A 27,749-nucleotide genomic window follows, 5' to 3' on the forward strand; every position below is an offset into this window, starting at 1 on the left:
TTGGACAGGCGGGCCAAGAACTCCACCCTACTGCCTTGCCGAGGGCCCCATGGAAACCCAAGCTGAAGTCCATTCATCATGGCAAAAGGGGTGGAGGTGGAGCCTGGGTGCTCCCTCCACCCCCCCCCCCCCCCAGTTCCCTATGGATGGACAGACAGACAGGCAGCAGCCCTGGCCTCCATCAGCTCTCCAGCTCTGGTGTGAACCTGTCTTTAAATGAGTGGCTCCCTCCACAATCCAACCCTGCTGCAGCTCTAGCCCTCTCTCAGGGAATGTGGGAGCAGGAGGGCTTTACCCCCTTCCTGTGCAAACCGCAGACAGACACCTGGGTACGTGCATGCTCTTTCCCCTGCTTTCACTTGGTCTTTCCAGAACTCAGCTGAGGTTCTGTTCTTGGGCTTTCTTCACATCCCTCCCTCCCAGCCTCTCTGGCTCCAACCCCTTCTGGCCAGGGTGTGGCCCCTGTTAGGGGCTGGGCATCTCGAGGGTCTTCTCAGGAGTTTCCTAGAATCTGTAGGGTCTTCTCAGGAGTTTCCTAGAATCTGTAACACCCCCACCCCCAACTAGAAGTTCAAAAGAGGGCTTGGCAGGCTTTAAGGAGAGGTAGGATAGGTCAGTGGTTAAGGATTTGGGCTCCAGGGTCAGATTGTCTGGCTACGAAACTTCTCAATGCCTGTTCTCTAATCTATGAGGTGGGATAATAGGTTAATAATAGTGCCCACCTCATGGGGTTGTTATGAAGTTTAAAAGAGATCCTATGTATAAAGCGCCTGGCACATAGTAAGCTCTCAATAAATGGGGTTGTAAATCTAAAGAGGTGGCCTGGGCAGCTGGGTAAAGAAGTAGTCAAGGAAGCTTCTAGAAACAGCTCTTCACTGTGTTTCCATGTACTTTGAAGCAAGTCCACCCCCCTATTCTGGGACTCAATTTCCTTTTCTGTAAAAGAAAATGCAGCAGCCAGGCCCTGTCCAAGTATAGGTCCAGCTAGGGTGAGTCATCCTGCTTCTTTATAGGGACCAGGGCAGGGGGTGCTGGCCTGCTGATGCTAACCGCAGGGGTTAGACAGATGTGTATGCGCCCTCAAAAGTGTCCACTCCTCCACATTTTCTGGCTGGGAATCATGGCTTAGCTGGGTTGGTGTGGCTCCTGAGGGGACAGCTGGGAAGGCTGGGTCAGGCAGGGCAGGTTGCAGCAGGCCAGCAGCCTGGCCAGAGGAACACAATTAGCCCCGGAATCCAGGCAGGCCCTGTGAGCCCAGAGGCTGTATATCACAGAGGTTTAATCAGCCCCCGGCAGATATTTGTCGGCTCTCTTGGGCCATGTCCTCAGCCTGCCTGTCATAAGTTGCACCAAGATTTCAAAATCCCCCTGTCCCCTCCCTGGCCGGGCCGGCCATTCTCCTCCTAGGGGTGGCCAGGAAAATCTCAGGCCCCTGAAGCCTCTTCCCCACTGGCACGTTGGACCCCTCCTAAAACACTTGCACCCCGAACTTTCTCCCTGGTCCTTCCTCCTGCTGCCAGAGTGGGGGACGACTCGTGCAGGCAGGAATGTGACTCTGAGAACCTCCACCTAGAGCTGAGAAAGTGCAGAATGGAGGTGGGGACTCAGCCTAGGAGGGGGTCCCTCACAAGGTGATGGGAGTGACCTCCCAGGGTGCCCTCTGTGAGCAGAACTGTGCCCTGGACCCCAGACACAGTGCCCGGGAGGCTGGCGGAGCTCGGGGTAGGGGTGGCAGCCTGCCTGCCCCGGGAGTGCAGGAGCGGGGTCCTCCTTCCCGGGAAGGGTCCGGAGCTCCAGCCCTTAGCTTCCCGCGAGCTGTTCGCTGCGCCACCTGGAGGCTGTCGCTGGTACTGCATCCTCGCCGGGGCCCCAGGCTCGCGGGCCGCCGCGCTCAGGCACCCAGGAAAGCCCGCGGGTCCGGCCTTCCACGTAGCAGTTTCTTAGTTCCGTCGCACCAGGTGGCCTGCACAACAGAAATGTATTGCCTCACGTCCCGGAAGCTAGAGGTCCAAAATCAAGGTGTCCTCAGGGGGGGTTTCCTCTGCGGGCTCTGAGGAAGTCACGTGTCCCCGCCAGCGAGGCTCAGGCCCTGCCCGCAGGAAGCCCCTCGTGTGCAGCACAGGCAGGGAGCGGGCACACAGGCCCAGGAAGTGAAAATGAACACAGTTCGGTGTGAGAAAGGGAGCTGGCAACCCCAGAATAGCGCAGGTCAGAGCTGAGGAGTCGGGCAGGAATGTTCCAGAGAAGTGAGTTGGAATGGAAAGATGACATCTGTGTGTGGCAGATGAGGGGTCTGGAGGGGTGGGGTGGTGTGTGTGTGTGTGTGTGTGTGTGTGTGTGTGTGTGTGTGTGACAGAGAGAGAGAGAGAGAGAGAGAGAGAAGAGGCTGTGCTCAGCAGACACAGGCAGGAAGGCCCAGGTTGCTACTGAAAATATCAACTGTTGCCACGGCCTGGGTGGCCAACACAGCAAGGGACATCTGGAGCCACGTGGGTCAGGGGTGGGGATGGCTTCACACGCTGTCAGTGTTTGTGAATGTCACCCGGCCAGGCACTGGGCACAGGGAGGTAGGGTTTCTGCACTCACCCCTCTGGCTAGTGGTTGCAGCAAGCGCCACATGCCTGCCTGTCACAGGACTGTCAGCGCCTGCTGTGGGGCTGAGAATAGGGCCCTGGCTTCCCCCAGTGTCACTCCCCTAACCTCACTGCTGCCTCTTCCTCCATGATCCCCCGGCCCCCAAAATCCAAGTCTTCCTCTCTGAGCTTTGCTCTGTGGCCAGGCCCCCAGGTGTCAGCCTCTGGGTGTGTGGACACATGTGACACTCTTCCAGATGTTCCTGTGTTTTATTTTTATTATTTTTTAAAGATTTTATTTATTTATTCATGAAAGACACAGAGAGAGAGAAAGAGGCAGAGACACGGGCAGAGGGAGAAGCAGGCTCCATGCAGGGAGCCTGACGTGGGACCCCATCCCGGGACTCCAGGACCACGCCCTGGGCCGAAGGCAGGTGCTAAACCGCTGAGCCACCCAGGGATTCCCTGTCCCTGTGTTTTAATGCTGCTTTGTTTGAAATGGACCCTGCCATGCTCCCTTTTGCCACCCTTGTGTTGGGAATGTTCAAAAGCCGGGGAGTTTCACCTGGGACACAGGACGGAGGTGTCTCCATGACTTGAACTCCTCTTGCTCCTTCTGTGTGTTCACAACACTCAGCCTGTTTACTGGTCTCCCTCTTTATCTGCTCAGGTATGAAGCGGCCACTGAGTCCCTCTCCCCCGGGTGAGAAGGAGCCCCCCACATCTGGAGCTACGGAGTGCCCCCCTCGGCCCTCAGAACCGCCTAAGCCCAAGCGGGAGAGGAAGCGGCCATCCTACACTCTCTGTGATGTCTGCAACATCCAGCTGAACTCAGCAGCCCAGGCCCAGGTGCACTGTGGGGGGCGCGCCCACCAGCGGCGGCTTCGGCAGCTCAGCTTGGGGAAGACCCCCACAGGGCCAGGTCAGTGTGGAGGGGCAGAGGGACGCTGCTCCCACAGGCTTCTTCTGGGCCCCATGATAGGCTCTGGGTCTGTGGCCTCTCTCTGGGGAGGGTCTTGGGTCTGGGGTGCCCTCAATGGGGTCTCGGGGTCACAAGTCCCCCTGACACATCTGGACAACCTTCCATAGGGTCTCTCAGGATCTGAGGGTCTTCAGGACTGAGGGCTTCTCTTCAGGTCTTTTTGGGGTGTGAGAGCTCTCCCTGTGGGGTCTCTTGGGGCCAGGACTCCTAAAACATTTGTCCAGTCTGAAGCCCCCTGGCATGGAGAGTCTTTCTGATCAGGGGTAGCCTGGGCTCCTGCTCTAGTCTCTGAAGGTCAGCAAGGTACATGACACTCCTGCTGAGGGACAGGGAAAGCCCCTCTTCCTTTGAAGGCTGGACTCCTGGCCAGGATTTCTGCTTCTCCCTGGCTAGGGTGACTTTGCAGAGGTTTGGCTGGCAACAGGGCAGATTTCTGGGGGAAATGGGTGAATGCATTCATGAAGGTGATTCCAACTGACAGGCATATAGGGGCCATGGGGAAAACAAGGAGAGGCAGGCTGCTGGCTGGCAGGGGAAACAGGTTCAGAACCAGGCCCAGTGTGGGAGATGGTCAGGGCCAGAACTTCTACCTGGTTCTTGACAGTAGCCACCAGAAGCCTACTTTGCAGCCTGGGCTGGTAGCTTTGCCAGAGGGCTACACTCTGAACTCTGTAACAAGGCAGCCTGTTCTTTTGGTGAATACTCAGGGGTCACCCACTGTGTTCCCTGGGAACTGGAGACAAATTCTCATCTTATTCCTCACTATCCCGCTCTGAGATGGAGTATGTCTTTGGTCTGAGGCGGACACAAAAAGAACATTAGAGTGTTGTGGGGGCCACATGCGGATACAAAGGGAGAAATAGTGATTATACGCTGGGGATAAGGCCAGAAAAGGCCTCCTGGAAGAAGAGAGCCACACTGAGCTTTGGGAACAGGGGCCTGGGAAGAAGGGACACTGCAGGCAGAAGTCACTGCATAAGCAAAGGCAGGATATGGCCTGATGCTGGGACCAGCTCCTACCTGAGCGCTTGGGGCTGGACACCAAGCGTGTGACTCTGAGGAAGAGTGTATCTGACTGTATGGATATTTCTGGAGTGTATGCGTGTGTGTATATATGTCTGTGTTCAAAAGTCACTCATTCATTCATTAGCTATTTATAGAAACCAGTTCTGTGCAAGCTATAGAACAGTTTGTTTGGAGGATTCGTATTTTACTTTTTTCTAGCTTTATTGGGGGTATTATTGACACGTTTGTCAGTTTAAGGTATACAGTATGATGCTTGCTACACATATGTATTGCAGGACGATTACCACATAAGGTTTGTTAACACCTCCATCCCCTCACATAATTATGATCGTGTGTGTGTTGATAACATTTAACATCTCTCCACTTAAGTAGGTAATACAGTATTGTTCATTATAGTCACCACACTGTGCATCCGATCCCCAGATCTTTTTATTCTTAAGATTTTATGTATTAGGGCAGCCCCGGTGGCGCGGCGGTTTAGCGCCGCCTGCAGCCCAGGGCGTGATCCTGGAGACCCTGGATCGAGTCCCAGTTCAGGCTCTCTATATGATGCCTGCTTCTCCCTCAGCCTGTGTCTCTGCCTGTCTCTCTGTCTCTATGAATAAATAAAATAAAAATCTTTAAAAAAAAGATTTTATGTATTAATTCATGAGAGACAGAGAGAGAGAGGCAGAGACATAGGTGGAGGGAGAAGCAGGCTCCCTGTGGGAAGCCTGATGCAGGACTCAATCCCAGGACCCCAGGATCATGGCCTGAGCCAAAGGCAGACACTCAACCAATGAGCTACCCAGGTGTCCCTTGATCCCCAGATCTTATTTGTCTTACAGCTGGGAGTCTGCGCCCCTCGACCAACATCTCCCCATTGTCCCCACCTACCAGCCCCTGGCAACCAACTGTAATCTCTATTGCTATGGTACTGGCTCTTTTAGATTCTGCATATAACTGAGAACATACAGTTATTTGCCCGGGAATTCATATTTTTCAAAGGTGGCATACCTGCCTGTCAAAGAAAGAGCTGTCTGAAGACCCATGCAGACAAGTTTGTCCAAGATCATAACGGGTTTCGAAGAATACGGTATAAGAATACGTAAGAATAACGGTGCTTGGAGAAGTCAGAGGCAGAAGGGAATTGGCAGAAGTCAGGGAAAACCTCAGAGAAGTGACACTGATGTCACTTGTTGGATCTCGGAGATGGAAAGGAAATCCCAGGCAGAGAAACAGCTCGAGCAAATGCCATGGGGCCTGAGGCCCGCAGCCTGCCGGGAGCGGTGGGCAGTGCTGGGTGTGTGGCTGTGGTTGAAGCTGAGCAGGAACCACCCATGAGGGCCTCACAGCCAGGCTGGGTGTCTAGCCCTTGTCCCAAAGGTGATAAGTGTCACTGAAGGGCTCTGAGCAGGAGTTGTCGGTATTTCTAGATGTCTCTAGCATGGGGGAAGGGTAAGACTTGGGGGTGCATGAGAAGAAGGAGGAAACAGGTTCTGGGGTTTTTTCTATAGCAGAGCCAGCAGGACTGGGTGACTGGACGATGTGGAGAGGAAGGTGCCCAGGATGGCTCCAGGTGGGGAAGGCCAGTCTTGCCTGGCTGCCCACCCTTCCACCCCTGCCCCACGTGGCCTCTTCAGGCCCTGCTTCTGGGCAGCAGTCCCTGTGGTACAAGCCTCTCTCTTCCCCTTCTCACCCACCATACCCACCTGGAGAGAGCAGGCGATGTGTGTGCGAGGAGCAAAGGCCACAGCACCAGATGTGGCCAGAGACAGACTGCCCAAGGGAAGGGGGACCCCTTTGTGGGGCTTCCTTCTTCCCACGGTCCTCATCCGCAGAGTTCTGGGTAGGGTTGTGGGGACACCAGGAGACATGATGCCTGCTACTCCTCTCCAGATGATTAAATGGGAAGTGAGTCACTGTCCCTCCAGTCTTCTGCGTGTGCTGGTCTGAGCCAGGATTCTACTCAGTGCCTGCCCTTGGGTATAACAGTCTAGGGGGGGAGACAGCATTGGGGCCAGACCTTTCTTTTTCTTTGTGGGGGGGGGGGCAGACCTTTCTAACAGCCCTGCTGAGGGAGTGAGCAGCACTGTGGGAGCATGAAAGAGTGATGACTAATGCCTAGTGCAAGGGTGAAGGGCCCTCAGATTTCTGGGAACCCTGGAATTGGAGGCTGCAGCCAAGAACCTGTTTGCTGTTAGCCTCATCACTTCTGAGGCTACTCTAGGCCATGACCCCCCAACACCCACCCACTTCCATGGATTTCTCCTGTCTCCTGGATTCTCCGAGAGCTGGGGCTGGGAGAGGCAGCCCCAACAAGAAGATGCTAGCAATTGCCCTGGGGTTAGGAGTGGGGGTGAGGGGACCTCAGCCATGCTGCAGGCCTCTCCCAGCACTTGGTGGGTACTGGGCCAGAGCAGAGAGCCCTTAGGGTGCAGCTGACTGGGGCAGCCTCATCCTCTGAACAACAGAGTCACAGTAAACTTTCAAGAGCCATGAGGCAAAATATGAGGAGCCTTTACCACAGGGCTCTGTTGCTAGACACTAGACACGTGAGGTCTCAGGTCTGTGGCAGCTAGGAGGACCACTCGTTTGTTGGCAGGCTGCTGAAGGTGTGGGGGTGGGATGGTGCTCTGGGAGGCCCCCTGGAACTGTCACTTTGATTAGGGGTCTGTGGGGCTGGAGGCTTGCAGGGTGACAGACCGTCACAGGCAGTGAGGCGAGGACCCTCTCCTGCTCATGCCCCTGAGGCCATCTGTAGGAGGGGGAGGGCGGGGACTCTTCCCTCTTCTCAGAGGCCTCCTCACTCAGCCATACCTAAGTGAGCCTGGAACACCTGGGAGGGGCGCAGCATGGGGAAATGGCAGGTGCCCATGCTCACGCTTCCCCAATTCCCTCCTGCAGGTACTTCCCCAGCTTCCCCTCCCCACCCTCCACCTTATCTGTCTCCTACACAGCAGGCCCTTTCATTCTGCAGGAATGTGTGTATGTGTCTTGAGCCATCTTTCCCCACTCCCCTTGTCCTTCCTCCACCCCTCACAGGGTGGGGCCTGTGGGCACCAGGCACCTCCATCCCAATAAGGCTGAACTCAGTGACCCTACTGACGATCACACACATGCCTGTGCGCGCGCGCGCACACACACACACACACACACACACAAATTTTAGGTGGTTCTTGAACACCTACACAAAGGTTTACTGGTTCAAGCCTCTTAGCCCCAAACTCTAGTGTGGATGTTGGGCCAGCCCAGGGCAGGAGAAGGGTCCACTTAGTACCCAAACTGCTTGGAAAGCACTTCCATGTGCAGCAAGGCATTCCCTCCTCAGTCACACCTGGAGTAGATGCTGGCACTCAGTTCTCACTTTACATTGGGATGTTGGAGCTCAGAGAGTTTAGCAACATACCCAAAGGCACAGAGCTGGGTTCAGATCCTAGCGTGTCTGACTCCCCGATCCTACCCTCCTTGCTGCTGAGGAGAGCAGCATATATTAAGAGACATTGGACCTTGATGTTTTAGGAATGGGGAGGGATGGCCAGAGAAGGCAGACTGGCTCCCAGATGATTCCACAGTACTCAGAACCCATGGCTCTCCTCTGCCTTGTGCCTTGGTATCCTCCACTGGAAAATGGAGATGCCAGCCATCTCCCACTTGGTCTCACCTGGCTGGGGAGGGGAAGGGAGCCTCCCGAAGCCAATCCCTCCCATCTCCCTTCTCTTGCCTGGACTGACCCAGCCATACAATTCACTACAACCCCCCCACCACCACCACCACCACCATCCTGCAACATGACACCAGAGCAGAGAGAAGGGGATTTTGAATATGACTTAAGTTCTGACTGGGTCAGGGGGGCCTTGGGTGGGGAGTGCAGAGTAGACTCTAAGGGGGACAGGAGAACACAGATGAAGTCTGATGGTAATGGATTTCAGGGCAAAGGTGCTTTGGGGGTGGCCAGGCATCAGAGTGGCAGGTGGAGGCTGTCCCCCCAACCCCCACGCCCCCACCCTCAAATCCCCCCCCAGCTCCTGTTCTAATCAGGCCCTCCATCTCCTCTTAGAGTCTTTGACTGCACAAGCCTCTAGCTGCATTCTGAGCCCCAGAGATCAAAGACCTTGAGCTCAGGTCACGCCTGAGTCACCGGTTTGATGAGCTCCTCACCCCCCACTCCCCGCAGATGGATTAATTTCAGTCCCATCAGGAAGCCCTGGAAGGCCTCCAGCCTGTCCCCCCAATCGCTTCAGTACCTCACTTGGCTGCTGATTCCTCCGCGGGGCCCCTCAGTCCATCCTAAGGCCTTTGGGTGCATGTTTCAGAGAAACGGCTCCCCCGAATGCCACTGGTAAGTTCTTCTTGCAGTCTAACCAAGAGTGCTAGGTGCCTGCCCTTGGGTATACATAGTCTAGACTGCTGCTGTTCTCCGCCAGTGACAGGTGACACTCTCTCTGGACCACCATCACATCCTCCTCCCCCAGGGGCGAACCTGACCATCAGACACTCCCCCCTCCCAGGGACCACCTGGAAATGCAAGCTTGTCTGGGTAGAGAATTAGGGGGCTTAGCTCAGATCCCTGTCCTCAAAAGACAAAGATTCCATCTGTGTCTGGGTGGGTTAATTAGCCGTGGGCTTGAGTTTCCTTCCTCTCCCCAAACCAGCAACTCCGTCCCCCCAGAGCCTCTTCCTAACAAACCTGTTTTCAGGAGCTGCTGCTGCCAACCCCTCCCCAGACCCTCTGCGGGCTGTACTGGCTGCTCCAGAGATTACAGGTTATTGTCTGGTGGAGACAGGATGCTGAGGGGGTGGGGGGCTAGCGCTGGGCCTGGGCTTGGAATGCCAGACTGGATCCAGCTGTGGGTTGGCTGCCTCCCCCCCACCCCCATTCCACTCCCTCCCAGTCACCAGGTGCTCAGGTGAGTAGAGAGCTGGCCCACAGTCAGGAAGAGGAGGGGGAGGAAGGAGCCAATGGAGGAAAGCAGAGACTAGACTAGGGGGGTAGGGAAGGGTCTGGAGCAGGGGAGTAATGTCAGAAAGGTTCTAGCTGACCAGATGACCACCCCCCTGCCCCACTGCCCACCCCAGGCATTGCCCAGGTAGTAGGTCCAATGGTCCAGGTACTGGACTAAGAGGGACAAGCCGCCTGGGGCCCCTTCCCCCAACACCATGGCCAGTGCTCTGGGATGAGGTGGTAAGGCCTTTCTGGGCCAGTTTCCCCTTCAGCCAAAGGAGGTAAATGTAAGGGGACGATGGGCCAGAGGATGGAGCAAGGCTGGGTAGGAATGAGGGCTCCTGCAGCAGCAAACCCTGAGGCAGGGCTTTAAAGTTCAGCAAGAACTTTCTGGCAGACTGAGAAGGGGCTGGTAGCCCCTCCTTTCTGGAGGTCTCTAAAGGCAGGGTCAAATGCACTGAAGTACAGGATACACTAGCCCGAGACTCTGGGGAGGAGGGGGATGGAATCCACCCCCCACCCCCCAGGCCCTACATCTGCCCCATCCTCCACCCTTGGGGCAGGAAGTGCTCTATGCCTTCCACCCTGGTTGGGATGGGAGCAACTGGGAACCTGGCAGCTCCTTCCAGGCAAGGCGAGAAAGGGCCCTGCCACCGCTGCTTTCCAGCAGGAGTCCCTCCCTCCGCCCTCCCCTCCTGTCCCTCGCATCCCCACCCCTTCCCTCTGTCACTCTCTGGCTGGTTTCATTCGCTCCTCAGACGGCGCTCCGCGGTGCCTCCGAAGGCGAAGGCGGAGAATGCTCTTGGGTGAGTGCTGAGGATGCCAGAGCATGGGGAGGGGGCTCCCAGGAGGGTGGGTCTCTCCTCTCCCTGCCCAAACGTTGGCTGCTATTGTGGGTCCCCAAAAGTTGTCTGTGGAGAGATTCTGGTAGCTAGCTGACTCTTGGTACCTTTTCCCAGGTCCAGGGCTGGGCAGGGGAGCCCCCACTCTGGCGGGGAACAGAGGTGGGGGTGGGGGGTGGAGGGCAGGACTGGTCAGGAAACAGGAGGTACACCTTGCCTGAGGGAGGTGTGCTACACTCTGGGCCAGATGCATATTGCAGGAGCCTGTGCCAGAGGCTCCTTGTATCAAATCATACCTTCAGCTGCCTCCAAGGGGCTGCCAGGAGCCTCCAAGGAGGGTTGTGGCAGGTGGGGCAGAGGGATTGTTGAAGAGGGAGTCATTATTTCAGCAGAGAGAGAAAGAGAGAGAGAGAAATGGACAGAGGGAGAGGGGCAGAAATCTGGGTGGCTCCTATCTGAGATCCAGCCACTGCCCTAGGGTTAACACCTCTGCCCCCCACCTTTATCCATGGTCTCCGGGCTCACCTCTCCACACACGGGTTGTTTGGCACTCTTTGAGGGAGACAGCCATTACCTTTTCAGAAGTATTTTTGGGAACCCCTTCCACAAAAGCAAGGGCTGGAGGTAGAGTTCTTCTTGTGTCTGGTCTTGGGGGTCTCCCTCCAGCTCAGGAAGGGGGCTCTGGAGAATGTGGGGAGCACCCTCTGGCCATGGTGAAAATCCTAAGCCGACTGGGGAGTGGGCAAGGAGATCTCAGATCAACCCCCCCATTCCCTACCTTTGGCTCTGTCTTCCTCCTAGATTCCCATTTCCTTCAGTTTTGGTTTCATCTGTGATAGGATGGGCAGCTTACTATTTGAGATGTGTGTGTGTGCCTCAGGGAGGACCCTCCCATCTGCCTTTATGACTTGTGATGGGGCAAGAGAGAGACTCTGGGTTTGGCGACATGAGCTTGTGTGTTTATCTGATGCATTTCATGTTGGAAGGGAGGCTGTGTGCATACACCTATCACCTATTTTTTTGAATACTTCTGTATTTTTATTTTTATTTATTTTGTATTTTTATTTTTAAAAATATGCGTCTGTACATAAGTCTTTGTATATACGTGTCTCTGTGATGGTGCATGCCGCTGCCTGTCTGTGGTTTCGTATTATCTGTATATGCCTTACTAGAGGTCCGGGTGCCCTCCTGTGTCTGTCCCCCTGGGTATATATGATCTGAGTGTGTCTTTGTTGATCTTGCCTGTCTGTGTGTACGTGCGTGCTTGTGTGTAGCCTCTGGGCCCTTCTTTGCCCCCCACCGGTGTGGGTGTCTGTCCATCTCTGCATGGGTACCACTTCTGTATATGCACACATCAATGTGCCTACATGGTCTCATCATGAGGGGATGTGTGTAAGTGTGTGCCTTGGTGTTTGTGCCTGTTGCCATCTATGTGGGTGCCTATGGATCTCAGGGTGTGTGTTCCTGTGCTTTCCTGTGGATCTTTCCAAGCAATGGCAAAACAGCAGGATGTGGTTTGCCCCGATCCTCTCCCTTGGGTGGCAGCCAGAGTGAAGTTAATTCATAAGATACCTGCTCTGTGCCCCAGCCTCAGTTGGACCCCAGGGGGTGGCCTTTTCTCTGCTACTCAGTCTAGTATGTTTATGTTTGACCAGAGCCACAACCCACCCTCTTGAGGCAGCCATCCAATGAGCTGTGGGTCCCAGCTGTGGACCCCCGGTCAGAGTGGGGAAGGGAGGGACTTAGCCAGGGTATTGTGCTGCAAAATGCCATCACAGGAGACCCCTCCTCCCCATACCTGAGCTTTTCATGGGTGTGGGGCTGTGCGGTCCCATCCTGGGACAGGTTTAGGGTCTGCAGTGTCTCCTTTCATTTGAGTGTACCCACAAGCCAGGCAATCTCGTGTGTGTGCATGTGCCATGACTCATGCGTCATCCCAGCAGCCCTGGGGGCCAGGGTTCACGGTGAATGTCAGCAGCAGACGGTGGGTGGTACAGAGCAGTGCTGTGTGAAGGGTGCTGGGGGAGCTTCCAGAAACCACCGGAGACGCCCTGACCTCAAATCAACGTGTGGCCTAGGCCTTGTTTGGGAGAAGAGTATAACCCAATGGAGGGGTGGGGGTTGCTGCTAGGAGGCATTTCTGAGTGACTATATTGATGGGAAGGGGAGACTAAGTCACCAAGTGCCTAGGCAGCCCCCCCTTTTTTTAAATTTTTTTTTAAGACTTCTAATGTCCTTTTTTATTTATTTATTATTTATGATAGTCACACACACAGAGAGAGAGAGAGAGAGAGGCAGAGACACAGGCAGAGGGAGAAGCAGGCTCCATGCACCGGGAGCCCGACGTGGGATTCGATCCCGGGTCTCCAAGATCGCGCCCTGGGCCAAAGGCAGGCGCTAAACCGCTGCGCCACGCAGGGATCCCCCCCCCCTTTTTTTTTTTAAATATTTTATTTATTTATTCATAGACACACACACACACACACACAGAGGCACAGACACAGGCAGAGGGAGAAGCAGGCTCCACACAGGGAGCCCGACATGGGACTTGATCCTGGGTTTCCAGGATCACACCCCAGGCTGCAGGCGGCGCTAAACTGCTGCGCCACTGGGTAGGCGCCCCCCCTCTTTTTTTTTAATACTTCTGTATTTTTATTTTTATTTATTTTGTATTTTTATTTTTAAAGATTTTATTTATTCATGAGACAGAGAGAGGCAGAGACACAGGCAGAGGGAGAAGCAGGCTCCACGCAGGGAGCCTGACGTGGGACTCAATCCCGGGTCTCCAAGATCATGCCCTGGGCCGAAGGCGGCGCTAAACCACTGAGCCACCAGGGCTGCCCTTTTTAAATGGCCTCCACACCTAGCTCATTTCTTCCTCAGACCCATCCTGCCCTGCCCTTTCCTCTTCACCCAGCCTTAATTCGCACTGAACAGATGGAGGAAACTGAGGCTTATAGGTAAGCGTCCAGCCCAAGGCCTCAGAGGTCAATGTCCCTGGAGCTCCAGGGCAGGCCTCTGGACCCCAGGTCTGGGAGGGGTGGTCTGCCACAACTCCACATGCCTCCATCACCTCCTCCCCTCTCCTGGGAACCCACACAGGGGTGAGGGTCTCCTGTGCATCTTAGACTTCTAGGAAGCCATCACGCCTCTCTCCACCAGCACCCATCCCCCACCGGATCCAAGTATTCCCATTACAAATAACTCACTAGATTAAAAATTGAGCTCCCAGCTCACTTTCTGAGCTTCCCCACCAGGCCAGGGGTATTGAGCCTTCCCGCAGCAGCCTCCCCTAGCCCCCCCCACCCCTTGACCTTTGTAGACCGCACTGTACTTGCAGCTGCCCCAGGGTTGCTGCGCTGCCCCCTGCCTGGGATGTCTTCCCTGGTAAAACTTCTCTAATCCGGCACTTAACCTAACACACTGTCCCCGCAGACCTTCGGCTTCACCGCCCCCCCCCCCCCGCCCCTCTTCCTCTGCGATCCCAAAGCATCTTGCTGGGGCCTCCCAGCGCTCCGTTTGGCTCGCCCCTGGGAGCTCGCCGCGGGGCGCCCCTCGGGGAAGCCCTGCCCCCTCGCGCTGGCGGGACAGCCCGGGCGGTCTCCAGTCCGTGCCCCGCCGCCTGCGAGCGCAGGCCGGGGTGGGGGTGGCCGCGGCAGGTGAGCCCCGGGGCGCGGGCAGGGCGGCCCTCGCCGGTGCTGCGCCTCTGCGCCCCGGCACCGCTAGTGGCTGCTGTCGCTCGGCGGAGCCCGCGGAGCCCGCGGCCAGAGCGTCCACCGCGCAAGATGGTGGCTCCCGAGGCTCCGTGAGTGTGTGCGGCTGGCGCGGAGCCCGGGCCGGGCGGGGCGCCCCCTCCCCGAGCTTCCGGCCGGGGGGGCGGGTGACCGGCGGGGGCCCCGCGGGCGGGGCCGCGGCGCGGGCGGAGCTGGGGGGGGGCTCCGGGACCTTCGAGGGCTCCCCCCACGCGCCCCCCAGAGGAAGCTCCCCAGCCCTCGGCGTCCCGGCCGGGACGAGCGGGGAGCCCCCACCTCCGGGCCCTCGGCCGCCGCCCAGAGCCGGATCCCCTGGGGCCTCCCTAAGGGGCTCTGGGAGGAGGCTGCGGACGCCCTCCTAGGGCCACAGGAGCGCTCTGAGGCCTGGCCTGCCAGCCCGACCGGTACACAGTCACCCCAGGGCCCCACAAGTTGTGGCGGCTCACCTCCAGGTGCGCAGGGTGCCGAGAGGTGTGAGGGACCTGGGGCTGACAGGTGCGCCCCCCTGGTCACCTCTTGTTTGCACCCGCCCCAGGAGCTAGCCCTGGTTCCCTCAGGTTGAGGTAGAGGAATGTCCATGGCTTCGGCTGGGTTGTCTTAGAGCAGTGCGGTCCAATAGAACTTTCTGGGGGTGAAGTAAATGTCCTCTGTCTGAGCATTTACTACAACAGCCAGTAGCCATATGTGGCTATTGAGATCTTGAAATGTGGCTAGTGAGATTGAGGAATTGGATTCTAAAATGTTTTTCTGATTTTTTTTTCTTTTGTAAAAAATATTTTATTTATTTATTCATGAGAGACAGAGGCAGAGACATAGGCAGAGGGAGAAGAAGGCTCCCCACAGGGACTCCATCCCAGCACCCCTGGGGATCACGACCTGAGCTGAAGGCAGATGCTCAACCACTGAGCCACCCAGGTGTCCCATGTTTTTCTAATTCTGATTAATTATAAACAGCCACATGTGGTTACTACCTACCATATCTGACAGTGCCATTTTATTTTATTTTTTTATTATTTATTTATTTATTTATTTATTTATTTATTTATTTATTTATTCTTAGAGATGCAGAGAGAGAGAGGCAGAGAGAGAAGCAGGCTTCATGCAGGGAGCCTGATGTGGGACTCGATCCAGGGTCTCCAGGATCACGCCCTGGGCTGCAGGCTGCGCTAAACCGCTGCGCCACTGGGGCTGCCCTGACAGTGCCGTTTTAGAATCCATCTTTCCATACATCCTCCCAGAGTGCCTACTCTTTTGTTCTTTAATCAAAAACATCCTGGGGATCCCTGGGTGGCTCAGTGGTTTAGCGCTCGCCTTTGGCCCAGGGCGTGATCCTGGAGTCCCGGGATCAAGTCCCATGTGAAAGGTTTCTGCATGGAGCCTGCTTCTCCCTCTGCCTGTGTCTCTGTATCTCTCTCCGTGTCTCTCATGAATAAACAAATAAAATCTTAAAAAAAAAAAATCCTAGGTCCCATAGTAATTTTATCCTTCTGCAGAATAGGGCAGGATAGCCGGTTTCTAGGTATATGGAAAGGAGTTGACAAACTTCTGAAGGGTACCCCCTTGGAGTTGCACCTTCTCTCCATCCTAAGATCCTTTGGATGGTGGTGGACTGGACAGGGTCACAGAATCATGGGATCTCGGGAGGAAAGGAGGTCAAAAGCAGTTGATTTAGCCACCCAACAGGTGCCCAAGGCCCCACTCCGTTGTTCTTTCTGTTTGAAAACTGGTGCTTCCTTATTCACTCCCCAAATTTTGTGGAGCACCTGCAGGGTGCCAGGCAGCATTCCTTCTCAGAGGTTCAGATGTGAAGTTAGTTACCTTTCCTGCCCTCAAGAAGCTTGCATTCTTGAGAGAGAGGGAGAAGAAGAAGAGAGAGAGTGCCAAGCAATAGAAATTGGAGAAAATAAGATTTGTAAACCCGAGGTATACAATGGAGGAAACAAACAGAAAGTAGTGACAGAAAAGAAAGGGATCTCCTGGGAGGGGATAAAGAAGTCTCCTTGGAAGAGGGGACCAAAGGGGAAGTGAAATAGGCAGTGTCCAGAGGAGTTGGAAACATTCTAGAAGAAGGTACAGCATATGCAAAGGCCTTGAGTATGGGAACCTGGCACTCTGGAGGAACTGAGGGAAGGCTAGTGTAGCTGGAAGGGGAGAGAGGCACAAGTGGCTACCAGAGAGGTCAGCAATGCCTGGGCATCTAGCTGACCCTGAAAGGGATCCTGGCACTGGCCTCAGAGAACAAGCAGTCACAGAGGGCTTTGAGCAGTATGTTTTCAAAAGCCCCCTCCACCTGCTCAGAGAGGGGTAAGAGTGGAAACTCAGAGTGCCATCCAGAAGTGACTGCCATAGTCCAGGCAAGAGATGCAGGATGTCCTGGATGAGGCTGGTGGCAATGGCATAGAGAGAAGAGACAAGTTATGGGCAGATGGTGGAGGTGGAGCTCAGAGAGCCTGTGGATAGACCAGATCCACAATGTAGAAGAGAGCAGGGGCTGGAGGGGCAGGTTTCTGGCCAGAGCATCTGGGTAGGAAAGCATGTGTCTCCTGAGCTGGGGATGACTAGGAAAGGAGCATATTTGTAGTGACAGACTGATAGTTCCATCTAGACAAGCCACAAAAGTGATTAGATCAAGAGGTGTGATGCCTAGAGGAGTGCTGGGGCTGGGGTTATTTCAGGGTGACCAGCAGAGGTGGTTCTGAAATTTGGGGACAGTTTTAGGTTAGGAAGAGGAGGAGGGGATGACATCAGAGGCCGAGGAGTGCTGATGGGGACAGTGGACATAGGGTCTTAGAAGTCAAGGAAAATGCATGTTTCAAGGAGTGTGAGGTGAGCAGTACCAAATGCCACTTGGCATCTAAGGGAAGAGGACTGATGAGTTTCATTGCATCTGGCACTTCCCTTGTACTGAACAGGCTGCCCCTGGAATTCTGTTCATCTGCCCTCGTTTTACTTATCTACCAAGTGCCTAGGTTCCTTGAAGGGTGCTACGTATGTCTATCAGGAGGACAAGACAGTCCCTGCTTTCCCAGAGCACAGTCATCTAACCAATAGCCTCAGAAACAGGAAATTCTTTCATACAGCCCAAATCTGTCCCTCCATTCTCTTAAACAACACACTTTTGCCAAAAGGCATCTGCATGCTGAGCCCTGTACGGGATCCAAAAATGAACAAACGTGATCTTCGCCTTCCAGGAACCAAGTGCAGAGACACACAGAGAATCCCTGGGTTTACCATATTGTATTACCCACACACAGAGAAGTATGGGATACTAGAGGACAGGCACCAGCGGGGGTTGGGGGTGGGATCAGGGTGGCAGAGGGGATTCGGAGCTGCTCTCTAGGAATGCATGGGAATTAGCCAGGGAGGAGGGATAGGAAATTCCAGGCACAGAGGATGAAGGCAGGAGCAGAGTAACAGCTGGGTGTGTGGGGGGAATGGTAAACCTTTGGAGCTGGCCCTGCAGCCAGGAGCAGCAGGAGGCTGGGGAGGGCCTCGCTGGCTCTTGGTGAGGTGTGTAGATTCAGGCAACTACTTAGGATACCAGGGAAGAGGTGGAAGCAAGGGAGCGATCCGTGTGTGAGCCTGCTCTCTGAATGCTGAGCAAGGGATGAATTTGGGGGCTGACTGCAGAGGTGGAGGTAGATGCATAATCCAGGTGAAATAGTGCAGGCTAGAGTCTCAGCGTGGCCTCTGGGGTCAAGTGGACGTAGATACTAACTCTGTCTCACCCACTTACTGCTGTGGAACCCTGGGCAAGGCACTTAAAATCTCCGAGCCTTGGTTTCCTCTTCTCCAAAATGAGAATGATACCACCCTCAGAGAGTACTTGCAAGAGTAATCTTGGTCTTCTCACGTAGTCACTGCAAAGTCCTTAGCACAAGACCTGACTCGGTTTACAGCTGACAAATGGTGGTCACTGCTGCTGTTAGTAGTAGACATTTAGGGGACAGGTTGAGGGATAATAAGGAGTTTTGGCCGTTGGCTGGACGTGGCCTTCTGGTCCTGAACGGCTCACCTGGCCTCGTGCCTGGGGTGGTAGAAGAGTGAGCAAGGTTACAGGCAACCAGCTAGCTCCTTCAGTCTGGGGCCTGGCCCCCACTTCTGGGCTTCCCTTCCCAGAACCACACCATCGGGGTGCCTATGTGTGCGTGTGAATGCACTAGTGTGTAAGTTTAGGGAAGGGAGATCCAGAGAAAACAAATGCCATTCCTTGGCCCCGTGGCTCTGAGAGCTCAGCTTTGTGCTAACTTCATTCTGATGAAATAAATGATTGTGGACTGGAGAGACTGGCCATCCCTTAAATGAGGAGTCAAGGTCTGAATTTCAGTTCTAGTTCAGTCACAGATCATTCATGAGCCCCAAGAACTGCTGTCCTGGACCTGGACTCAGTGTCCCCCACGTATAAAATGTGATTGGACAGATGATGCCAGTCTTTCCAGAGCTGAGTTCTCACATACTTCAACAATCAAAGCAAATCAGTGCCTTGTCCCTGATTGGAAGGAGACCCTCAGAGTGGGCTGGGGCCCCTAAGCCTTCCCAACTTTGGATAAAATTCTATGGCCCTTTGCATGACTCCACTCATTCCCAGTAGTCCTTCCCCATTCGGTCTAGTCCATTCGTCAGTTGGGGAGTGCTCTGCGGGCAGCATGAACCCACGGTGGGCCCCCTAACACCTCTCCCTTGTCTCTTTCATCTCCAGTCTCCCACCGGCGGCGCGGGAATAAACTTCCCCCGCTAAGTTAGATGGATGGTCCCCATTAGCCTGGCGTGCTGCTCCCCTCCTGCCTCCCCACCAGCTTCCATTGTCAAGGGAGGTGCTGCTGTGTGCAGGGGGGGCTGGGGGCCCAGAGCATTCGGGTGGGGATTGGGGGTGCCCTGCCCCTCGAGCAGGAATGGTGCCCCCAGGGAAGAAACCAGCCGGAGAGGCCTCCAACTCCAACAAGAAGTGCAAGCGCTACTTCAATGAGCACTGGAAGGAGGAGTTTCCTTGGCTGGACTTCGACTACGAGCGGAAGCTGATGTTCTGCCTTGAGTGCCGCCAGGCCCTGGTGCGGAACAAGCATGGCAAGGCCGAGAATGCCTTCACGGTGGGCACAGACAACTTCCAGCGCCACGCCCTGCTGCGCCATGTCACGTCGGGGGCCCACCGCCAGGCTCTGGCCGTCAACCGGGGCCAGCCCACTTTTGAGGGTCAGGCTGAGGGAGGAGGGGCCTACCCAGACCTGGAGACCACCCCCACCTCCAGGGGCGTCAAGGTGGAGGTGGACCCCGCCAAAGTGGCCGTGCTGACCACGGTGTACTGCATGGCCAAGGAGGACGTGCCCGACGACCGCTGCTCTGCCCTGCTTGAGCTGCAGAGGTTCAACCTGTGCCAGGCACTGCTGGGCACAGAGCATGGTGACTACTACAGCCCCAGGCGGGTGAGGGATATGCAGGTGGGTGGCAGCCAGAGGTGTGGGGGAGGGCTTGAGGAGGGAGGACATCGAGCTGGTCTGGGTGCAGTGCCAGTATGCCAGGCCCCCGGGGCAGCAGCCAAAGTACTTCATTCATACCTTCACCCAGCAGAATCTTTCACTGAGGCGTACTATGTGCCAGGCCCTGGGCTAGCTGCTGGGGGCACAGCCACAAAGAGGCCAGACCAGGCCCTGTCCTCGGAGGTATGGGGGCTTTCCCTCACTGCCTAGGCCAGAGGTGCAAGCTGGTCACCTTGGGGGCTTGACTGACCCACAGATGTATTTTGTTGGTTTTCACAGTGCTTTTGGAAAACCTAAGTTAGTTTCCAGGTTAAAAAAAAAAAACAAACACAAAAACCAGAGAGATTACATATAAAAATGTGGATTTGTGACTTCTGAAAAGCTAGGTCCCTGTGCTCTCATGCCATGAAGACCAGACCCACAGCCTCTCCATTCCCTTTGGGGTATCACTGACCCTCATCAAGCCCCATACCACCTACATGGCCCCTTGGGGCATGCGAGTTGCAGCCCTGTCCAAGGTATCAGCTCTGTGAGTCCTAGGGAGTGGCATGAGGATGGGGGGAGCTAGATCTCATCCTACAGAGAGATGACAGACGGACAAACTGAGCACACAGTTGGGGCTCTATGTAACTAGGAGGGAACATGTATGTCAATTAATCCCCGAGCAGCAAAGTGGAGGGAGAGCCCCAGGATTAAGAGCTGGGGCAATGCTGTCGAAACTACACACAAAATGCTGCAGAATCTTTATAGTTCCTCAAGCATCTTTACACTCACAAGCACAGCCAGTGTAACAAAAAGTTACATTTATAATTGACTACAACCTTTTAAGGAGCTGAGAGGCAGGTAGTAGCCTGATTTCAGAGCTGAGGAAACTCAGGCTCAGAGAGGTGAAATGACTTTCCCAAGGTCACAGAGCCAGTAAGCAGCAAAGCCAGGATGGGTCTGTCTGCCCCCAAGGCCTCCCCTGCTCAGGACAAGCCTAACTTTGTCCCTCCCTTTCTCTCCCTGGCTGTCCCAGGTGGCCATTGCCAGTGTCTTGCACACAGAGGCCTGCCAGCGCCTGAAGGCATCCCCGTATGTGGGGCTGGTGTTGGATGAGACCAGGGACTGGCCTGAGTCCCACAGTCTGGCCTTGTTTGCCACTTCGGTGTCCCCCTGTGATGGCCAGCCGGCTACCACCTTCCTGGGCAGTGTGGAGCTACAGGAGGGTGAGGCCACTGCTGCCCAACTCCTGGACATCCTGCAGGCCTTCGGCGTGTCTGCTCCCAAGCTGGCCTGGCTCACCTCGAGCCTCCCCAGTGACCGCCTTGGGCATGTGAGCCCGCAACTCCGGGCTGCCTGCCCACTGCTCACCGAGTTACACTGCCTCCCTGGCCGGACAGATCCCGAGCCCCCTGCCTACCTAAGTGAATACGAAAGCGTGCTGGACGCCCTATTCCGGCTCCATGGTGGCCCCAGCTCCCACACGGTCCCGGAGCTCCGGGCGGCACTGGACCTTGCAGCTATTGACTTGGCAGGACCGCGGCCAGTGCCCTGGGCGTCCCTGCTGCCTATTGTGGAAGCAGTGGCTGAGGCTTGGCCTTGCCTGGTGCCCACACTGGAGGCCTCTGCCCCCACCTCCCCTACGGCGAGGCCACTGGCTCTCGCCCTGCGCCAGTTCACCTTCGTGGCCTTCACCTACCTGCTGCTGGACACTCTGCCCACCGTGCAGAAGCTCCCCCTTGTCCTGCAGCCAGAAGAGCCGGACTTAGCCTTGCTGCAGCCCCTGGTGATGGCAGCGGCGGCCTCCCTCCAAGCACAACGCAGCTCGGGTGGGGCGCGCCTCCAGGGCTTCCTGCAGGAGTTGGCTTCCTCCTGCCCCGACTCTGGCGGTGGGCGCTGCACCTACCGCGGCGTGGAGCTGCTCGGCTACTCTGAGGCCGCCGTGCGGGGCTTGGAGCGGCTGCGGGGGGCCTTCCTGGACTCCATGCGGAGGGGACTGTGGGACTCCTACCCCGGGCCCTCGCTGGACGCCGTGACCGCCTTCGCGGCGATCTTCGACCCGCGCGGCTACCCGCAGGCACCCGAGGAGCTGGGCGCGCACGGCGAGGGGGCGCTGCGGGTGCTGCTGCGCACCTTCGCTCCCGCCGTGGTGCGCCAGCGGGCGCTGGGCGACTTCGCGCTCTTCAAGCGCGTGGTGCGCAGCCTGGGGCGGCTGGGCCCGCGCGCCCTGTGCGCCAAGCTAGCGTGCGCGCGCTCCGAGCTGCACGAGCTCTTCCCGGACTTCGCCGCCCTCGCCGCGCTGGCCTTGGCGCTGCCCGCGGGCGCCGGCCTCCTGGACAAGGTGGGCCGCAGCCGCGAGCTGCGCTGGTGGGGGCCGAGCGGGGCCGGGGAAGGCCGGGGCGGCCCGGCGGTGAAGATCGCCGTGGATGGGCCGCCGCTGCACGAGTTTGACTTTGCGCTGGCCGTGGAGTTCTTGGAGAGCGGGTGGGCGGAGGGGCTCCTGGGGTCGCAGCTCACGTGAGGGCGGCCGCCTTCCCTCCGCCCCGCCAGCCCGGCGCCCTGGGCCCTCCAGGGGCCAAGGCGGATTTGGCCCAGATGACCGCCTGACTGTGGCCTCCCACCCCCCTGGCGGGTGCTTCCTCCGCTCCACGCTGAGCCTGGGCAGCGAGCTGGCAGAGATGCTAGATTTGGGAGCACCCTCCACATCGCTCCTGCCCTTGCCAGAGTTTGGTGAGGAATAGCTCACCTTTTCCCCTCTGGATCCAGCCCAGGTTGGGGTCCTAGAAAAGCTGAGGAGGCTTGGTTGGAGGGAGAGAGGAAGACTGGGTCTCAGGGATTGAGGGATTGAGGGAAAGGAGAATGGGTTCTTGGCTCTTAGCTCCCCTCCTGGCAGCATATCTTCTCAGACAAAACTGGAGAGCAGATGACTTTCCTTGGTTTTGACACACAGCATGGCACCTTCTCTGTGCACTGGCTACCAGTTCAAGGGAGGTAGTGGTGCCCTCCCTCCCCTACCCACTGATAGGTAGGCTGCCTGAGGTTCTTCTGCATATGGCTGTGTATATAGACATATACCTCTGTAAGTGTAAAATAAACCTATCTTGAAAATTGTTAACACAAAATCTAAAAGGACTTCTTACGGTTTTGCAATGAGAAGGTCCAGGAAAGTCCCAATGGACTGGATTTATTTCTAATTCTTTTCTTCCTCAAAGTCTGGCTGCGCCAAAGTTCCTAGCCGTCCCCTGCCCTTGCCTCAGACCTTTAAGACCAAAGACTGTAAAACCACAAGGCTGGACCGGCCGACTCTGAGGACCAGCCTCCAGCCTGGCCCAGGGGTTGGAGGGCTTTCTGCCTCCTGGGAGGAGTCGGGCCTCAACAGAGCTAGGGGAACACATCCCTTCAGATTCCAATGGGTTTGCCATTCTCTCTGTCAGCCTTGCTGTACATGATGTGGGGATCAGGAGGGGGGGGCAGTTAGTGAGAGGGGAGGGGGGCTGGCCTTTCCCCAGGCCTCCTGGGTTTGGGTTTGACTTGCAATAAATGGAAACCCGGTGCATCACACAGTCTCCATGGTGGTGTGTGTGTGTCAGGACTCCTCTGTCCCCTCCCTTGGCCTGACTCTCCGTTAGGGTTCATTGGGGCCCTCAGGCTGCCTCCGGAGGGGATGCGAGGGGCGTCCTTCGGGACTGGGAACTGAGGATGATGTTCTCCCTGATTCTGCTCCCCCAGTTGAGGCGAGAAGAGGCACAGAAGTGGGCTGGGAGTGCCCCTGGGGCTTAGCCAGTGCTACTCTGTGAGGAGGGAGACAAGAGTTTCTGCCCTGGCCCCATGCCCAAGAAGCCCATCAGCCTCTTTTCCTGGCCATGGAGGCCAATGCGAGCCCTGTGGCTCCCCCATTTCAGACCCTGCCCTTCTTCCTCCTGCAGCAGGCCCGGCCTCCAGCGCCCCCAGCCCCCTGCTGGCCTCCCTGCCCCTGCCTGCCAGGCCTCTGCAGCCCCCGCTGGACTTCAAGCACTTGCTCGCCCTCCACTTGAATGGCGCCACCCCGCTCAGTCTCACCCCCAACTTCAGCACGGTATGGGGGGCTGGTGGGTGGGGGGCTTGCAGCCAAGCCTGGGGGTGGGCAGGGAAGGTGGGTGCAGCTGGGCTGGCTCTCAGAAGCTGGGTATCCAGAGGAGCAACATCCCCAAGAGTGACTAGGCACTCCCCAGACAGGGGGCCCCGGGCCGGCTTTCCCTTAGGCCAAGGAATGGGGATGGTGTCACCCCCACCCCAATAACAACTGCTGGGCCTGGAGCCTGGAGGTTACCCTTGAGTGTTTGCATAGGGACATTTATGGGTGATCTGTGCGTGTCTGTGTGCATTTGGGGTGTGCCCTTCAGTTTTAGTTTATGTCTGTAAGGGTCTTTGTGTGTTACTTGTGGATGTGTGTGTTTATAAACAAATTCTTTGTGCCTTGGTAATTGTATGTAGTTAATGTATGTACCTGTGTCTCTGAGAGATTTCTTTTGTGTCTTTGTGTCAAGTCTGTACGTATTTGGTGTGTGTCTTACCTGTGTGTGTGTGTGTGTGTGTGTGTGTGTGTGTGTGTGGTTTGGGAGATTGTGAATTTGTCTGTGGAAATGTGCCATTTGTACGCGTATGGGTGTGTATCTTTCTGCATGGCTCTGTGATTGTAACTGCCATGGACTCTGAGTCTCTGTATTTCCACATGTGCATCTGTGTGAATGACAAGTGTAGGGAGCATGAATTTTACTTCGCTACATGAGCTAGAAGATGTACCCCCCTTTCTTTAATTCTGAAACATCAGGTGTAATCATCAAGGAGCCCTACTCCAACCTGACAAGATGGTGGGAAATTCAGTCACAGTAGCCCTTAAGAGTCCCATTCTTTCCAATCTCCGGGTCACCCAAAGGTCTGCAGGAGCTTGAGAGCCATGTGGGGAGGCTCTCCTGTTCTTTGGTCCCTTCTATCACTCGCTGACACACCATGCCCACAGCCCCTTGGAAGCTAGTATGGCTTTGGTTGCCTGCATCGTGGGGCATCCTGTAGACTATTCTGGCCTGGTGAGGTTGAGATGAGGGTTAGAACCTCTTTCTGTGCTCAAGGAAGTTTCCTGAAACCATGCTTTCCTCTCAAAGCCTCTGTTCTCTCAGGAAGGTTTGGAGAGTTCCTCTTGATAGGCAAACCCAGACAACTTCTGCTTTTAGACCAGTAAGCAGCCTCTGAGAAAAGGGAACATAAAGGCTTAGTTTGATAGAAGGGAAAAAAGAAAAGTTAAAATAAGGAAAAGGAAAAAAACACATAAATTAATATTCCAAAGAAATAATCCTACTATGGAGGGAACCCAGTGGCCTCCATGTGTTGCCACCTGCCCCTTCCTGGCCCCATTCCTGCCCTGGCCATGCTCTCACTCACCCTCTCAGGCCCTGTGACAGTGGCAGAGATGATAAGATAAGCCGTCTCTCCTCTAGCCCCCGGGGCCCAGCACAAGGCTGGGTTATGGAAGAGGATTTCCAACATAGAGTCTTTGTCCCCTCCCTACTTCTCCCTGCCCCCAGCTCTGTCCCAATAGTTATGATTCTTGTTAACGAGGGGATAAAAAACAACCCAGAGACCAGAGGGGCAGCAAGAGATACCAAGGTGATCATCAGGACATGGTTCTATTTCTCATGATCATGGAGGTGACCCTGGCCATCCCCCTGCCTCCAGGCAGAAGCCCAGGCAAACAGAGAAAGTCAGCCAGGAAGAGACTGTTCGTTTTGTGGGTCTTCTATCCACAAGGATGGGGAAGTTCTTCCTGTGTCCTGATGCCTGCCCTCCTCGATAGTCTTTAGTTTTTGGCATTGTGTATTGCCTCCACTTCCAGAGCCGACCCCAGAGTTATTGTGCCCTCCCACCCCCTTCACAGATGGACCCGATCCAGAAAGCTGTCATCAGCCACACGTTTGGGGTCCCTTCCCCTCTGAAGAAGAAGCTCTTCATTTCCTGTAACATCTGTCACCTGAGGTTCAACTCAGCGGTGAGAGGGAGTAGTGGAAACAGGCTGGGGAGGGGGCTGGGCAGGAAGAGGGCTGGACACTGGCTCTTGGGGTCTTTCCTGAAGGAATAGGACTGGCAGAGGGACTGGGCTCTGTATTTCCTATCTCTGGGTGCAGAAGGGGCGCTCCCAGTCCTTTACCCATCCTGCCCTCTCTTCTCTCTAAATTCTTCTGCCTCATCTCTAGTGGCCCTGGGGACTCCGTTTCCCTCTCTTCTGCTTCTCTCCTGTGTTCTGGATCCTTCTGCCAGAGAGAAGACTGCCCTTCCCTGCTCTGGGTCCCAGGGGCCTGGTTTGGAGCTGAGTTCTTAAAGCATCCGAGAGCTAATGTGTTGAATATGTTCATGCCCATCACCTTAATTAGTTTTCACGATACTTTGTGAGATGGAAAGAGGTGCTACTATTATCCCCACTTTTCTTATGAGGAAACAGCCTCGGAGAGGTTAAGTGACTTGTCTGAGGCCAAACAGCTGGTGAGTAGCCGAGCTGGGGTTTGAACCCAGGCCTGGCTGACCCCACGGTCAGCCTACTGATCTTTATACCACAACCTATCCCTACATAGTGGAGAAGCTTCATTCTGGCCTCCCAGGGAAGATTTACCTTCTGTATGAACAACTCTGGGGCTTGGTGAAAGGGTCTAGGGAGGGGGCACAGGGACCTGTCTTTCCTATTCTTGGGAGGAACAAGCAGTGACCCCTGGTTGAAGCAGGGAGGGCACTAAAAGGCCAGACTCAGGGGTTCCCTCCAGGTTTTTAGGTTATATGAGCCTTGCAAGAGATGAACAGGACTTTACTTGGAGGGAGGGGCCGTGTCTTCTCCATGCTGGGCCCCTGGCACAGAACCTGGCAAAGAGCAAATGCTCAAAAACCATTTGCTGAAAAAAATGAACAAAGGGATAAATGTTCTGGGGTGCACATCCCCCAAGTGTGAGGACTGCTCTATTCTTTCCATTTGTGCATTTATGAACTTGTAAACTCACATTCGTAGAGCACCTGCTCTATGTACTAGGCCCTTGTCATTTGTGTTCTATTTATTTTATTTATTTATTTATTTATTTATTTATTTATTTATTTATTTATTTTCTTAAAGATTTTATTTATTTATTTGAGAGATCAAGGGCAGGGGCAGAGGGAGAAAGAAGCTCAAGCGGACTCCTGGCTGCATGTGGAGCCCACCTTGGGGCTTAAACTTATGATCCCAAGATCAAGACCTGAGCCAAAATTGAGTCAGCCACTTAACCAACTGATTCACCCAGGCACTCTTCATGTTCTTTTTAATTCTTACAACCCTGTGAGGTCACTATTGCCACAAAGTTTACGAGTCAGCAAACTGAGGTTCAGAGAGGTGAGGCAACTAGCCCAGAGACACACAGCTAATAAGTGGCTGAGACAGAATTGGAAGACAGAGGCTGCTTGCCTGGGGGCTCATGTATGAGAATGAGTTCTATAAACCCTAGGGTCACACAGAAGCTGTGATGACAAGGATTCACCTCTTGTCTGGCTGGAGCCCCTCATGGAGGGGACATGCAGATTCAACAAATAAATGGTGACTCCAAGCCCTCCCCTCCTCAGAATCAAGCCGAAGCACATTACAAAGGCCACAAACATGCCAGAAAACTCAAGGCTGTTGAAGCTGCCAAGAGCAAACAGAGGCCACAAACCCTGGCCCGGGATGGGGTGCTGGTGTCCCCAACCCCGACTCCAGCCAGTGGATCCCCTGGAGAGCCGCAGAGCAAAGGTCAGTCCTGAACTCTTCCCCACTCCTCCCCACTCCCCAGTCCGAATCTGTTTTTTGGTGAGGGTTTGGGAGCTTTCTGCTTTTTATTTTTGCTTGTGTTGGGATAACCCATACATACAGAAAAAGGCACAGATCTTAAGTGTTGAGCTCAATAAACTTTCCCATTCTGAAAATACTGAGATCAAGAAACCAGACACAAGCATCCAGAAGCCCTCCCAGGGCCTCCTCCCAGTCACTACCTTGTTGTATTAGCTTCCCAGGGCTACTATAGTGATTGACCACACTGGGTGGCTGAAAACAAGAGACATTTGCTTTTTCATAGTTCTGGAGATGAGAAGTTTGAAGTCAGGGGTGACTGGGGTTGATTCCTTTGTGGGGGCTCAGAGGAAAATCTGTCCCATGCCTCTCTTCTAGCTT

General features: G+C 55.3%; 1 protein-coding gene across 14 annotated transcripts in view; it reads left to right on the plus strand.

Moving 5' to 3' along the window:
• The window catches only part of LOC490972 (transmembrane protein C17orf113), a 53,291-nt gene that overhangs the window by 20,679 nt on the left and 4,863 nt on the right, over nt 1-27,749 (plus strand). For 4 of the 14 annotated variants that reach the window (XM_038547319.1, XM_038547313.1, XM_038547317.1 and 1 more), the window contains exons 2-5: nt 3,244-3,495; nt 23,482-23,630; nt 25,467-25,577; nt 27,167-27,332. In XM_038547319.1, coding sequence (XP_038403247.1) covers nt 3,246-3,495; nt 23,482-23,630; nt 25,467-25,577; nt 27,167-27,332 — 676 coding nt within the window. In that variant the 5' untranslated portion in view covers nt 3,244-3,245. Of the gene's footprint in view, nt 1-2,099; nt 2,247-3,243; nt 3,496-8,794; nt 8,903-10,263; nt 10,312-13,943; nt 14,007-14,069; nt 14,153-14,334; nt 14,552-18,798; nt 19,535-20,591; nt 23,022-23,481; nt 23,631-25,466; nt 25,578-27,166; nt 27,333-27,749 lie in introns of those variants that run through there. The other 10 variants (XM_038547314.1, XM_038547316.1, XM_038547318.1 and 7 more) reach the window with 9 other exon arrangements.

Source organism: Canis lupus, chromosome 9 (genome assembly GCF_011100685.1).
Source record: "Canis lupus familiaris isolate Mischka breed German Shepherd chromosome 9, alternate assembly UU_Cfam_GSD_1.0, whole genome shotgun sequence".
Classification (NCBI taxonomy): domain Eukaryota; kingdom Metazoa; phylum Chordata; class Mammalia; order Carnivora; family Canidae; genus Canis; species Canis lupus.